A 14,751-nucleotide genomic window follows, 5' to 3' on the forward strand; every position below is an offset into this window, starting at 1 on the left:
GCAACGCCGGGCGATACTGCTAGTTGTTGAATAAAATTTGTTGAAAAAAAGCCGCAATAATTTTGCACCAACCCAATAATTGACCGGAGTAGCCACTACATTTTGTAATTAACGATGCTTGTGTAAAATGTTTAATTCCTCTTAATTTGATGGTTTTTCTTTTTCTCTTCACAGATCTGCTACATCACAACTGCCATCACCATCAGTATTCGAGTGGATGCATACTCTATTCTCTATGCCATCTTCCTGGCGGCTTTACTCCTAATGAACCGACGTAACAACGCCAGAGTATGGCTGGTCTATGTTCTCATTCTGATTGTTTTGCTTCCACTCCAGTATATGTCCTCATTGGGCTTTCCTTTGGGGCTCTGCACTGGTAAATATTTCATGTTTTCTGTTTTGATCATTCATCTCTCTATATATAAACGGCAGTTTGTGTGTCTGTGTGTCTGTCAGGTTGTACCCTCACCCTGACCACGGCTTTCAACCGATTCTGATGAAACATGACACACATATAGCCCAATGTCATAATTCAAAACTAACGCAGCAAAAATTTTGAAAAGTTCCCCCAGTTCTGAAAAAAATCGATAAATTCGACATGTGGTCGAGAATCTAAACTTTTTATATGCAACACATTTTCTGTCTAGGGGACACAACTCAACCTTTTTATCGCCCAAAGGGACAGCTAGGAATATCGTATACACAGAAGTATTCGAGTGAAGAGAAGACATTGCAACCTACACATGCGCCTTCGTTCCCTAGAGGGAAAGGACTAGATTGGGATTAGTCGTTGCCTACTAGGGGCTCTTACATACCTGGGCAACGCTGGGCTATGCTGCTAGTATATATTAAGTGGTGGAAGCACTCCGTCGGTAACAATGATGAGGGTTCCGGTTGATCCGAATCAACGGAACAGCCTGCTCGTGAAATTAACGTGTAAGTGGCTGAGCACTCCACACACACGTGTACCCTTAACGTAGTTCTCGGGGATATTCAGCGTGACACAGAGAGTGACAAGGCCGGACCCTTGAAATACAGGTACAACAGAAACAGGAAGTAAGAGTGAGAGGAAGTTGTGGTGAAAGGGTACAACAGGGATCACCACCATCCCTGCCGGAGCCTCGTGGAGCTTTAGGTGTTTTCGCTCAATAAACACTCACAACGCCCAGTCTGGGAATCGAAACCGCGATCCTATGACCGCGAGTCCGCTGCCCTAACCACTGGGCCATTGCGCCTCCACATACATTAAGTACACACACACAGAGTATATATACATGCATGTTTGTCTGTTGGAACAATAAGAACCATCAAGTCATTAAGAGTTAAACAAATGCCAGAACTGCATAGTGCCAAGGACTCCAAATTTGCCATCAAGATGTAGGACAAGATACTGTGATAGCCTGGGCTTCCGAGGCCCAAAGCTCTTCAATATCCTCCGAAGAACCTGAGAGACCTGCATGGGGTGGATGCAGATGTCTTTAAAATAAAACTGGATCTCTTCTTGTCAGGTGTCCCAGATGAACCAGCTTCACGGCAGGAGGTGCAGATGAGGGCAGCTGCATCAAACTCTCTCATGCACCAAATGGCAATTGCTAAAAAGCATTCGTGAAGTAAAATCATGTAGCAACACCAAATGGTGGTGCCCCAGCATGGCCACAGCTCGTGAGCTGAAACTAGATAATAATAAAAAAAAAAAAAAAAAAAAATTATCTAGGTGACCCTTGAAGGCAGTCAATGAACCTGGATTTAATGTAAAATTAACGTATAGGCGCAGGAGTGGCTGTGTGGTAAGTAGTTTGTTTACCAACCACATGGTTCCGGGTTCAGTCCCACTGCGTGGCACCTTGGGCAAGTGTCTTCTACTATAACCTCGGGCCGACCAAAGCCTTGTGAGTGGATTTGGTAGACGGAAACTGAAAGAAGCACGTCGTATATATGTATATATATATGTGTGTGTGTGTGTGTGTGTGTGTGTACTAAAGCCAAATCGTCCTTTTCTCTCATTCATAACCAGTGTGTCAGAATATTGGTATTTTTCATTGGTTACCTTCTTCACAACACAATATTTCATTCACTGTCTATTGTTTGTCTTGGCAGAATATCCATGGAAGGAAGAGGTGAAACCATCTCTGCAATATTGGCTTTTCCTACCAAGCTACCTACATCCTCCACCAGCCATTATACTTATAGGTAAACTGGTTTTTTTCCTCTCATTTCTCTTATAAATATAGATTTCTATTGTAATTTGGTTTCATATAAAAATAGGTGGAAACTATACAGGTGAGATATATCTCCATGAACGAAATCTGTGACATTGCCTCTGTTCACAACTGCAAGGAGCAACACTTTATGTTAATTTACGTTAATTTATGTTAATTTATGTTAAATTTATTGTAGGCCGTTGCATGGAAAGATGTGAGTTAATTTAGTCATTCTCTTTGAATTTAGATATAAAAATGGTGAGTTGGCACAGTTGTTAGCAGGCTGGACAAGATGCATAGCTGCATTTCTCTCCAGCTTTGCATCCTGATTTCAAATTCCACTGAGGTTGATTTGCCTTTGATTTTTTTTCAGCGTCACTAAAATAAGTACCAGTTATGTACTTGGGGTTGGGGGATGAAATCAACTGGACCTCTTCCCCCAAAATTTCAAGCTATATGCCTATAGTAGCATCATTATTGTTATTATTTTTATTATCATTCTTAAGGCGGCGACCTGGTAGAATGGTTAGCATGCCGGACAAAATTCTTAGTGGCATTTTGTCCACCTTGATGTTCTGAGTTCAATAAGTTTTATGGGTGTCTGCCAAGTCAGCTGCCAGACGTTGGAGTTTCAATATGTCCATGCCCAGGCATTCAGAATATGGCAAATGCCTGATGGAGGGTATTCTTTTGGTTGCATGTCGCTGAACGGCTTCCAGACGATTAATATCCTGGGCAAGATAGGGGCTCCAGACCGGTGATGCAAATTCCAGGTGAGGTCTTACCATAGCTATATAAAGCTGCAGATAGATAGCCGGAGAGGATTTGGTGAGTGATGCCAAGACACCCTCACAAAGGATTTGGTGAGTGATGCCAAGACACCCTCAGCCTTCTTGACAATTTTAGCGATGTGTTTTGTCCAACGCAAATCACTGTCAACAATGACACACAGGTCACGTTCACATGAAGACTTTTTGAGATTAGTGTTGTGGAGGGAGTAGGTGGACGCTGGGTTTCTCCTCCCAAAATGCATGATGGTACATTTGTCCACAGCCAGCTTGAGTTGCCAGTCCATGATCCACTGCTGCATTGTGTCCAGGTCTGCTTGCAATAGAGATCTATAGTGTACAGGATCTGACCTCTTTATTTCGAGGTACAGCTTGATGTCATCTGCATATTTCAGCACTGTGGCATTCTTTAACCCTTTCGTTGCCAACCTGGCCAAAACCGGCTCTGGCTCTGAGTTCAAATATCCTATTTTCATAAGTTTTGAATTAAAATCTTCCATCAAACGTTACTCACAATTTATGTTTGTAACACTAGCTTAATGATAACTAAGTTATTTTACTAAATTCTTTGTTATATTTAAAGTAATTGAAAGAAACACAGAGCATCTTAAAATAAATACAGTAACGAAAGGGTTAAGTTGGCATCTATGTCATTAACATATGCAACAAATAAAAGGGGGCCAAGAATAGATACCTGTGGTACACCAGATGTCATCTCATAGGGTGAAGAGTGCTGTCCTGCTGGCCTAGCACTGTGACAAGCTCTTTTTGGCCGAAAATAAGGGACTTCAACCAGTTATAGAGTTCGTATGTACATATGTATAGGTATTTGTGTGTAAATATTTATACCTGTGTATATCTGGCCTGTACCTCATCTAATGTCTTATCCTTTCTTCTGCAGCGGATTTCTTCCAGTTGTTATTTGTTTGTCTCCAATGGCAAGTATTTAACGTGGAACTAGGAAGTCAGTCTACTAATTATGGCGGCGGTGACAACAAAGACATTCTACCTGAGGTCGAAGCTTCCCTAGAAATACCAGTTCCCGATTTCACCACCACAATGGCGTAAGTAAATATTGAAAAAAAAAAAAAACAAAAAAAAATTATAAAAAATTGAAAAATTAACAAAAAACATATTAACTTCATATTAACCTCATATTAACCTCATGCTTGAGTATTCATGTTGAATTAATGATGGCAGAATTTTTCAAAGATTTTAACAATTTCAGAAAAATATTAAATTATTGTAGCAAGATATTTCGAGAGCTCTTTTTAGTTTTACATCATGAACGAAAAAGCAGGAACAAAAGTTAATAAAACCAGTTATGACTAAGGTTCAGGTGTTATATACAGGTGTTGGAATTGCCAACATTGAGGCCATAAGATCAATAACAGTCTTTTGTAACCCAGGTGTGTGTGATGTGTTTGTACTGAGATGTTTGTAAAGGTGACATATGGCAGTGTTGAGTCGAAGTTGGATTGTTAGTGAAAGAGAGAGAGAGAGATATTGATATTTGTGTAGGAGTAATCTTTCAGCAAATAGTGTTTTCTTAAAAAAAAATAAAGAGATATACATGGCACAGGTGTGGCTGTGTGGTAAGAATTTTGCTTCCTAACCACATGGTTCTGGGTTCAGTCCCACTGTGTGGCACCTTGGGCAAGTGTCTTCTGTTATAGCCTTGGGTCGACCAAAGCCTTGTGAGTGAACTTGGTAGAAGGAAACTGAAAGAAGCCTGTCATATATATATATGTATGTGTGTGTGTGTGTCTGTCTGTCCCCTACCACTGCTTGACAACCAGCGTTGATGTGTTTATGTCCCTGTAACCTAGTGGTTCAGCAAAAAAGACCAACAGAATAAGTACCAGGTTTAATAAAAAAATTACAGAGGTTTGATCCATTCTTTAAGGCAGTGCCCCAGCATGGCCACAGTCTAATGACTGAAGCAAGTAAAAAGTAAAAGACAGAAGTACTTAAGTTTGGAAAAAAATCAGATGTAAATTCACAGGGAAGAGGTTGAATGTCTGTGTTTTCTGTGTAATTGTTCTCAGCTGTTGTGTCAAGTGAATTAGCAACTATGTTATGTGTTGCAACTTGGGGTACAAGTTGTTCTTTCTTCACTTTTGTTGTGTCTTTTCGAGAAGAGATGTCATGCTAAGTAGAATCAAGCATCTGTGCTGTCCCTGTGCAAAAAGCATCCGTGTTGGTGTCACGTAAAAGGTATCCGTGCTGGCGGCGTGTAAAAGGCATCCATTCTGGCGCGACGTAAAAGAAGTACCCGTGCTGGTGTCACATGAAAAGAAAGCACTTGTGCTAACACCACATAAAAAGCAGCCAGTGCACTCTGTAAAGTTTATAGTTTCACTCAGTGTAAATGTTAAATTTGTGTTCTCTGGGAATGTTTTTTGATTATGATTTAGATTTGGCTAAGTAAGGTAATGTCGAGGCGCAATGGCCCAGTGATTAGGGTAGCGGACTCGCTGTCGGAGGATTGCGGTTTCGATTCCCAGACTGGGCGTTGTGTATGTTTATTGAGCGAAAACACCTAAAAGCTCCACGAGGCTCCGGCAGGGGGTGGTGGTGACCCCTGTTGTACTCTTTTGCCACAACTTTCTCTCACTCTCCCTTCCTGTTTCTTGAGTAACGCTGCGATGGACTGGCATCCCGTCCAGCTGGGGGATAACACATATGCCACAGAACCCGGGAAATGGGCCCATGAGCCTGGCTAGGCTCGAAAAGGACGAGGAAAAAAAAAGTGATGTAATGAGTGTCTTGTCTGTTGATCTTTGTAAATGGCATTCTACATCACTTAAACATTTTAAATATTTAATACATAATTGTAAACATTTAATACATTTAAAATTGTTTCTGGAAATAATTACCTGTACCAGGAAGCATCTTTACTATGTAAAATTTCCAAAATAATGGAAAATAATAACATAGGCGCAGGAGTGGCTGTGTGGTAAGTAGCTTGTTTCCCAACCACATGGTTCCGGGTTCAGTCCCATTGCGTGGCACCTTGGGTAAAGTGTCTTCTACTATAGCCCCGGGCCGACCAAAGTCTTGTGAGTGGATTTGGTAGACGGAAACTGAAAGAAGCCCGTCATATATATGTATATATATATGCGTGTGTGTGTTTGTGTGTCTGTGTTTGTCCCCCTAGCATTGCTTGACAACCGATGCTGGTGTGTTTATGTCCCCGTTACTTAGCGGTTCGGCAAAAGAGACCAATAGAATAAGTACTGGGCTTACAAAAGAATAAGTCCCAGGGTCGAGTTGCTCGATTAAAGGCGGTGCTCCAGCATGGCTGCAGTCAAAAGACTGAAACAAGTAAAAGAGTAAAAGAGAGTGTATCTGGGGGATTTTTGTATCTATTAAGAATATGTAATTTTTCCATGAGTTTTTTGTTCCTCATTATAATTCTTATTAATGGCACAGTTGTGCGTGGTAAGAAGTTCACTTCCAGCCGCATGGTCTCAAGTTCAGTCCCACTGCGTGACATCTTGGGTAAGGGTCTTCTACTGTAGCCCTGGGTGAACTGAAGCCTTGTGAGTGGATTTGGTAGATGTAAACCGAAAAAGGCCAATCGTATGTGTGTGTGTGCTTGTGCTTGTGTGTGCGTGCATGTGTGTGTGTGTGTGTGTGTGCTTGTGTGTGCATGCGTGTGTGTGTGTGTGAGTGAGTGAGTGAGTGAGTGAGAGAGAGAGAGAGAGAGAGAGAGAGACTGACTGACTATCTCCTTGTCTTGATACCGTGTGCTAGTTGTAAACAAGTGCCACTGTTGTGCAAGCAGTGTCCTTCATTTCTAGTTTCTCAAGACATGCCTGGTCATGGGGGGGAAATATCACAGGTGAGGTTTGATAACAGGAAGGGCATCAGGCTGTGGAAAATCTGCCTCAAGAAATTGTCTGACCCATGCTGGCCTGGAAAAGTAAATGTTAAGTAATGATATTGTTGAAGTGGGTTTCTGTGTTACAGAATTAAAAATATCTTCCAGCAGAAGTAATTCTCTTGGTTTAATAATTTGATAATTTAGGTAAATAATCAGCTCAACATTAATGAAAATTTCACATGAAGGTAATTAATTAATACTTCCAAACTTTTATTTCCAGTTATTCGCTATTAAAGATGTCTGTGAAAATCTTATTTCAATACCATTCAGTTTAGATTATTATAGTTCTTATTGTCTTTCCACTGGAACCAACATTTACTTTTTATTCTATAAAAAAAAACAAAAAAGAAAACGATAGGCGCAGGAGTGGCTGTGTGGTAAGTAGCTTGCTAACCAACCACATGGTTCCGGGTTCAGTCCCACTGCGTGGCACCTTGGGCAAGTGTCTTCTGCTATAGCCCCGGGCCAACCAATGCCTTGTGAGTGGATTTGGTAGACGGAAACTGAAAGAAGCCTGTTGTATATATGTGTATATATATATATATAATATATATATATATATATATATATATACATATACATATGTGTGTGTGTGTGTGTGTGTGTGTTTCTATGTCTGTGTTTGTCCCCCTAGCATTGCTTGACAACCGATGCTGGTGTGTTTACGTCCCCGTCACTTAGCGGTTCGGCAAAAGAGACCGATAGAATAAGTACTGGGCTTGCAAAAAGAATAAGTCCCGGGGTCGATTTGCTCGACTAAAGGCGGTGCTCCAGTATGGCCGCAGTCATCAAATGACTGAAACAAGTAAAAAAACAAAGAAAAAGAAAGAATGCTAGAAATTGATTCGGTTGACTCTATTATCCATTCTCGTGTAATCAATGAGAGAAATCCTCATTATTCTGTCCTCTTCTGTTGAAATTGCCAGGTTTCCTCTTTAAAAACACATGTTAAAAATACCGATTCCAAATACTTACTTCTAATCAATATCTCAACTAATTCTGTTTTCCATTATTTCTCAGCTTCGCCATTGCACTCATTCTGTTGCCTTTTCGAATCTTTTAGTTGCTGCTGACTTTTTTTTTTCCACTTTCTTTCAACCAATTATTCATTTCTTCAGAAAAAAAAAAATTTTAAAAACCCAGTGTGGAAACCTCTTCCATGAGTTGCTTTTTGATTCTAGTATCCATCAAGTCTATGATTTGTGGACAGATATTCTGGTGATTAGTTCACAGTGAGTTGATTCGGTGGTTGTTGCAGTTATTAGATCAATCTCTTATATTTCATTTGTTTCCATTATGAAATTTCTGAATTGAATGGCTGTGCCCCAGCATGGCCACAGCTCGTGAGCTGAAACTAGATAAAATAAAATTAAAAAATTATCATTTTGAAGTCATCATTTATGTCTCTCACCATTAATATTCCTATTAACACCTCTAATTTGTTTGCATCGCAAATATTAGCCCCTACCATCTTTGACCCTTTAGCATTCAGATTTCCCTGTCAAATGTAAAGCTTATATATTCACATTATTTTGAATTAATTATGCATTGTCTTGTAGCATCAAAGATTTCTATGATGTGACTGTTTATTTTTAGAATAACCTTGTTGGGTTGGTGTGAGAGGCCAGACATAGCCAGTTTAAATGCTAATGGGTTGTTTATTTATCTGTTTTTTTTTTGTTTTTTTTTAAACTTAGTAACTATGTTTTGTTAATCCTCTAACCATTCTTAGCTTTCAGTCTATTTATTGTTCCTTTTTACCTTTTTGCTCAATATCATTCAACATTAAATATTCGTGGAGTATGCTTCAATGTTGTACCATTTTTTGTTTTTTTTTTCTCTTTATTATGCTCCTGAATATTCAGAACCGAAATCATTGCCCGGATCTATAGATTACAATTTGAATTGTGTTCTGTTGAAGACAGCTTTTCTAAGACAACTCTTTTAGTGTTTTGCTATACTTCTTCAGGGTGCATTGCCAAAATACTCAACATCACTGCAGAATCAAGAGAGCTGTGTTGACCTTAGAACATGACCATATTCTTCACAGCAACCAGCAAACAACTATGCCAAAAAAAAAAAAAAATTAATAATAATTAAGCTAATTGAATTCCTGCTCCTGAAACACAAGTTTCTGCCTTGCTAATACTGCTTCTGTATTATTTCTTTGGGCAAGTTTCTTAACTTCACCCGCTGAAGGTTTTTATGCTTCTTTCAACTATCACTGTATGAGTTCACTAAAAGTGCTTTTGTCTTGTGTAATTATTTTTGTTTGTTTTTTTTTTGTTGGGTCAGCCGTACTTTCTTAGTTTTTACCACCAGTCACTATAGAGTGTGTCTCCCGCTTTTTTTAAAATAATTTTCCCAGATTATTAATTAGTTATTATGGAGATGTACTTGCATAGCAAGTGACCTGATCTGAGATCGTGTGCTGGAACGAAAACAATTGCAGCATGGAAGGTGTTTATAAACCATTTAAGAAACACACTTCAACATTTAAATTTAATTTGTCAAAATATTTTCATTGATTAATTAGTTAGTTTACTATAAAATGTTATTTCTATTTTAAACTTGAAGCATTTTATAGTCTTAAATATAACAGGTGCCGTAGAATTGTTGATAAGTTTTTAAGTTCTCTGAGAATTAAGGATGTAATTCAGTTTCAGTTCTCATTGGAACTGTTCCGTGTTTGGTTCTAATTCTCTCAAAAAGAGACGTAGTCACTGCTTCCTATTTTTTTCCCCTCCACCTAAATCTGAAAACTCAGGTTTATTTAAGAAGTCACAAAGTTTTAAATTTAAAACATATTGAAACCATTTTCTGCTTGTGGTGGTCAGATGCCATGTTGTCACTAATAATGTTTTAAATTCCTGAAGTGAATAGTTTACATACAAATAATGTATTCTGGAAGAACCCTGTTTTTTCCCTGTATTTTAAACTCTTACCTATTTTCAGCACTGGTGATTCATCAAAGACTGTTTTTGTATTTCTTACCAAAGCTATTGACCCCTCTCCAGTGTCTCTTCTTATTTGGCAATTAATTTTAATTTTGTAAACCAATCAACCTTGATACTTGATCAACTGCAATGATGCAATGCAGCTAAAACATTCCATATTTCTGAGTTTCTTCATATATATATATATATATATATATATATACATACATATATATATATATATATATATACATATACATACATATATATATATATGTATATATACATATATATGTATATATATATATTTGGTATGAAATGTTAATGTATCATATAAATTTCTGAATCTGTTTATAAATATCTATTTGAGTCTTCATCTGCAGGCGGCTGTAAAAAGCCATAGAAATACTTCAATAATAGAAGAGACATTGAGAAAGCAAAAACAAAAAAGAAAGCAAAAAAAAAAAGAAAAAGAAGAAACCCCCAACATTGAAACCTCTCCTCCCTTGATATTTCCCCAGTCTTATAGAATTGTAACCATTATCATTTTATGTCCGCAGCAGTTGCTCATCTGCCTCTGTGGTTTGGTCATTTTTTCCTAAGACTCGGTATCTATAAATTTCTCTCTCAAGTCAATGTCACTTTTTTTGCTTTTTTCTTTCCATACACCCCTTAATTTATTATTATTATTATTATTATTATCATTATTATTATTATTATTATTACTCAATTTATTTTCGCTCCCCTGTCTGCAGGAAATGTATATGGAAAAAGCAGAAAATATATCCTTAGGGTCCCACAGTGATTGTTATAACCTATAAATTAGCCTCATGGTTTGTTTTCCTTAGCTAGTTGCTGATTTTATTTTCACATTTACAATCTATTTTCTTTTCTTTCTATTATTTCCTTACTAAACATTATTAGTTCTTTCTATTTTCTCACTGTTCAATTGATTTATCTTATGGGTTTGATAAGTATATTTAATTTCTTTGATTTTCTTATTTTATTCATGGAATTCGTAGTTGCTCTTAAAAAAAAAAATGAAAAAAAGCTTTATTACTTTTATAGTTATTTGCTGTTTTCCACATTTTCATTTGTTCAAACAAGTTTTCTGGTGCAATTAAAGGAACAGACCAAATAGACGAACTAGAATAATTCTGGTTTCGGTTTCTAACAAAAATATGTTTATTTTTTACTGATGGTTTTTAAAATATTCACTGCGAACTAGTATTCTGCAAAACACACAAGTTATCCTTAACCCTTTTGTTACTAACCCGGCCGAAACCGGCTATGGTTCTGTAGTACAAGTGTCTTGTTTTCCTAAGTTTTGAATTAAAATCTTCCATGAAACCTTAGTCATAGTTTATGTTCCTAACACTAGCTGAATGATGACTAAGTTATTTTACTAAATTCTTTGTTATATTTAAAGTAATTGAGAGAAACACAGAGCATCTCAAAATAAATACAGTAACAAAAGGGTTAATGACCTCTGACATCTTATGTGGTGCAAGGACCATTTTTAATTGCCAGAATTTAAATTATTAGTTTGAATGAGGGGTTTCTAATCCCTGGGTAAATAAGGTGTTAATAAATTATTTTTGATAAAAACAATATACAAGTCACCCAATCCTTCACATAGTTGTCAGTACAAGAATATAGTTAACTGGAAGCTTGCGTTTAGTTTTGGGTTTTACAGAACTGGGGTTGCGATTTCTGACGAAAGAAACCTAACGAGATTCTATCAAAAATGTGACATGTCTCACCTTTGTTAAATGAAAATAAAGATATAGGCGCAGGAGTGGCTGTGTGGTAAGTAGCTTGCTTACCAACCACATGGTCCCGGGTTCAGTTCCACTGCGTGGCACCTTGGGCGAGTGTCTTCTACTATAGCCTCGGGCCGACCAAAGTCTTGTGAGTGGATTTGGTAGACGGAAACTGAAAGAAGCCCGTCGTATATTTATGTATGTATGTATGTGTGTGTATATGTTTGTGTGTCTGTGTTTGTCCCCCAACATCGCTTGACATCCGATGCTGGTGTGTTTATGCCCCCGTCACTTAGTGGTTCGGCAAAAGAGACTGATAGAATAAGTACTAGATTTACAAAGAATAAGTCCTGGGGTCGATTTCTTCGACTAAAGGTGGTGCTCCAGCATGGCCACAGTCAAATGACTGAAACAAGTAAAAGAGTATAATGGTGGGATTTTCTCATTTTAAAACGTTGTTATTAAAACTGAAAATTAGCTTTCATTTGCAATTTTGATTAAATTTTTAAAATATTTTATTTTAAAACAGTTGAGATGTTGGAACATGTTGCTATCCTCATATTTAGTGGTGTTGCTACAAGTGATTTATTTTCATTTCATATTTAACAGGAATAATTACTAACCCATCTTGTTTTTTTTCCTCCGTTTTGGTTTTTGTTGTTATGGAATTGTTGTATTTGTTATTATTGTTGTTGTAGAGGTGAGTTCTTGAGAAAATCTGCATTTCAGATTTGATTCCCAATTTATTTTTCTACCACTTGAGTTTTTAATGTCTTTGAGAAGAAAAGAAGAAGGAAAACAAAAACATGAACATCATTCAATCTAATTATCTCTCTATCCTAAATGTGAGGCCTTGCATCTGTCGAAGGAATTTTTGTTGTTATTGTTGTTATTATTATTTGGTGGTGAGCTGGCAAAACCTTTAAGAAGTCAGACAAAATGCTTTGTGGCATTTCATCTGTCTTCGTGTTCTGAGTTCAATTTCCACCAAGGTCAACTTTGCCTTTCATCCTTTCAGGGTCAATAAAATAAGTACCAGTCAAATACTGGGGTCGATGTTATCGACTTACCCCGCCCCTACAATTGCTGGCCTTGTGTCAAAATTTGAAACCATTATTATTATTATTATTATTATTATTGGTAAGAGAGAAGTCATGAGAATATGTTGCCAAATTAATTTTCTTGGTAGTAAGCTTTATTTCAAGATTTTATTTGCTATAAAATTGAAATTAATTTGGATATTAATTTGATTTCCATAATGTATATTTTTCTTTCTTTTGATTTAAGTTTTCAAAATAATTTAATGTTAAATTATTAAGGAGTACCTGCTTAGAGTATTAATTGGGGAACCCCACAGAAACAACATTAACCCTTCCGTTACCAACCCAGCTGAAACCGGCTCTGGCTCTGAGTACGAATGTCTTGTTTTTCATAAGTTTTGAATTAAAATCTTCCACCAAACCTTAGTCACAATTTATGTTCCAAACACTAGCTTTAATGATAACTTAAGTTATTTTACTCAATTCTTTGTTATATTTAAAATTAATTGAAAGAAACAAAGAACATCTCAAAATAAATACAGTAATGAAAGGGTTAAAATATATAATAGAGAAACAATTCTTAACCCTTTTGTTACCAACTCAGCTGAAACTGGCTCTGGCTCTGAGTACAAATGTCTTGTTTTCATAAGTTTTGAATTAAAATCTTCCACACCAAACCTTAGTCACAATTTATGTTCCTAACACTAGCTGAATGATGACTAAGTTATCTTACTAGATTCTTTGTCATATTTAAAGTAATTGAAAGAAACACAGAACATCTCAAAATAAATACAGTAATGAAAGGGTTAAAATATATAATAGAGAAATAATTCTTAACCCTTTTAATACCATCCTAGCTGAAACCACCTCTGGCTCTGTAGTACAAATGTTTCGTTTTCATAAGTTTTGAATTAAAATCTTCCACCAAACCTTAGTCACAATTTATGTTCCTAACACAAGTTGAATGGTAACTAAGTTATTTTACTAAATTCTTTGTTATATTTAACGTAATTAAAAAAAAAACACAGAGCATCTCAAAATAAATACAGTAATGAAAGGGTTAAAAAAAAAATCACTTTAAACTTGCTTAAGTAATATTCAAAGTGGCTTATATGATCGGAATTATAATTTTGAAGTGTTTATGGTATCATAGTGAGGATCTGATGAAGGACTTTGCAATTTAAAAAAAGAAGTAGGGGAAAACTTTTCAAATATAAATAAAGTCGAAGTATACAAAAATATACATTATTTTCCATTTTACTGTTAGTTTTGTTTCATTTTGAAAAATGAAAATTTATTTTATGGTTTATTACTCTTTATATCTTAAATTACATGGCTGTGTGGTAAGTAGCTTGTTTACCAACCACATGGTTCCGGGTTCAGTCCCACTGCTTGGCACCTTGGGCGAGTGTCTCCTACTATAGCCTTGGGCCGACCAAAGCCTTGTGAGTGGATTTGGTAGATGGAAACTGAAAGAAGCCCGTCGTATATATGTATATATATATATAATTGATCAAAATAAAAATAAAAATAAAAACATGAGGCGAAGGATTCAGCGGTACATATGTTTCGGGCCTTTATTAGACAGATACATAACAAATCATAATGTATGTCTGTGGCCTTCTTCAGCCGCTCACAACAGCTTCCACAAGGACATGTGTTAGTTCCGAAATTCTGGGGATGCAAATCTTCTCGTTGCATCCCCAGCCAAGAATTTCGGAACTAACACATGTCCTTGTGGAAGCTGTTGTGAGCGGCTGAAGAAGGCCACAGACATACATTATGATTTGTTATGTATCTGTCTAATAAAGGCCCGAAACATATGTACCGCTGAATCCTTCGCCTCATGTTTTTATTTTTATTTTTATTTTGATCAATTTACTCCACCACCTACACCACCAAACGGTATACACAGGTGCTTATAATTATCAAGTACTCACCCCGAATTTCTACACTCAACTATATATATATATATATATATATATATATATATATATATATGTATGTGTTTGCGTGTCTGTGTTTGTACCCCCAACATTGCTTGACAACCGATGGTGGTGTGTTTACGTCCACATCACTTAGCGGTTCGGCAAAAAGAGACCGATAAAATAAGTACTAGGCTTACAAAGAAGAA

The 14,751-nt window shown here is 36.8% G+C and overlaps 1 protein-coding gene across 2 annotated transcripts in view; it reads left to right on the top strand.

Moving 5' to 3' along the window:
* Positions 1 to 14,751, top strand: part of LOC115221801 (piezo-type mechanosensitive ion channel component 1) — a 273,364-nt gene that overhangs the window by 161,032 nt on the left and 97,581 nt on the right. Inside the window, exons 21-24 of one of the 2 annotated variants that reach the window (XM_036510979.1) lie at positions 175 to 376; positions 2,098 to 2,190; positions 3,891 to 4,053; positions 10,375 to 10,422. In XM_036510979.1, the coding sequence (XP_036366872.1) occupies positions 175 to 376; positions 2,098 to 2,190; positions 3,891 to 4,053; positions 10,375 to 10,422 (506 nt within the window). The remainder of the gene's footprint in view (positions 1 to 174; positions 377 to 2,097; positions 2,191 to 3,890; positions 4,054 to 10,374; positions 10,423 to 14,751) is intronic. The other variant, XM_029792033.2, reaches the window with a different exon arrangement.

This window comes from Octopus sinensis, linkage group LG18 (genome assembly GCF_006345805.1).
Source record: "Octopus sinensis linkage group LG18, ASM634580v1, whole genome shotgun sequence".
Classification (NCBI taxonomy): Eukaryota; Metazoa; Mollusca; class Cephalopoda; order Octopoda; family Octopodidae; genus Octopus; species Octopus sinensis.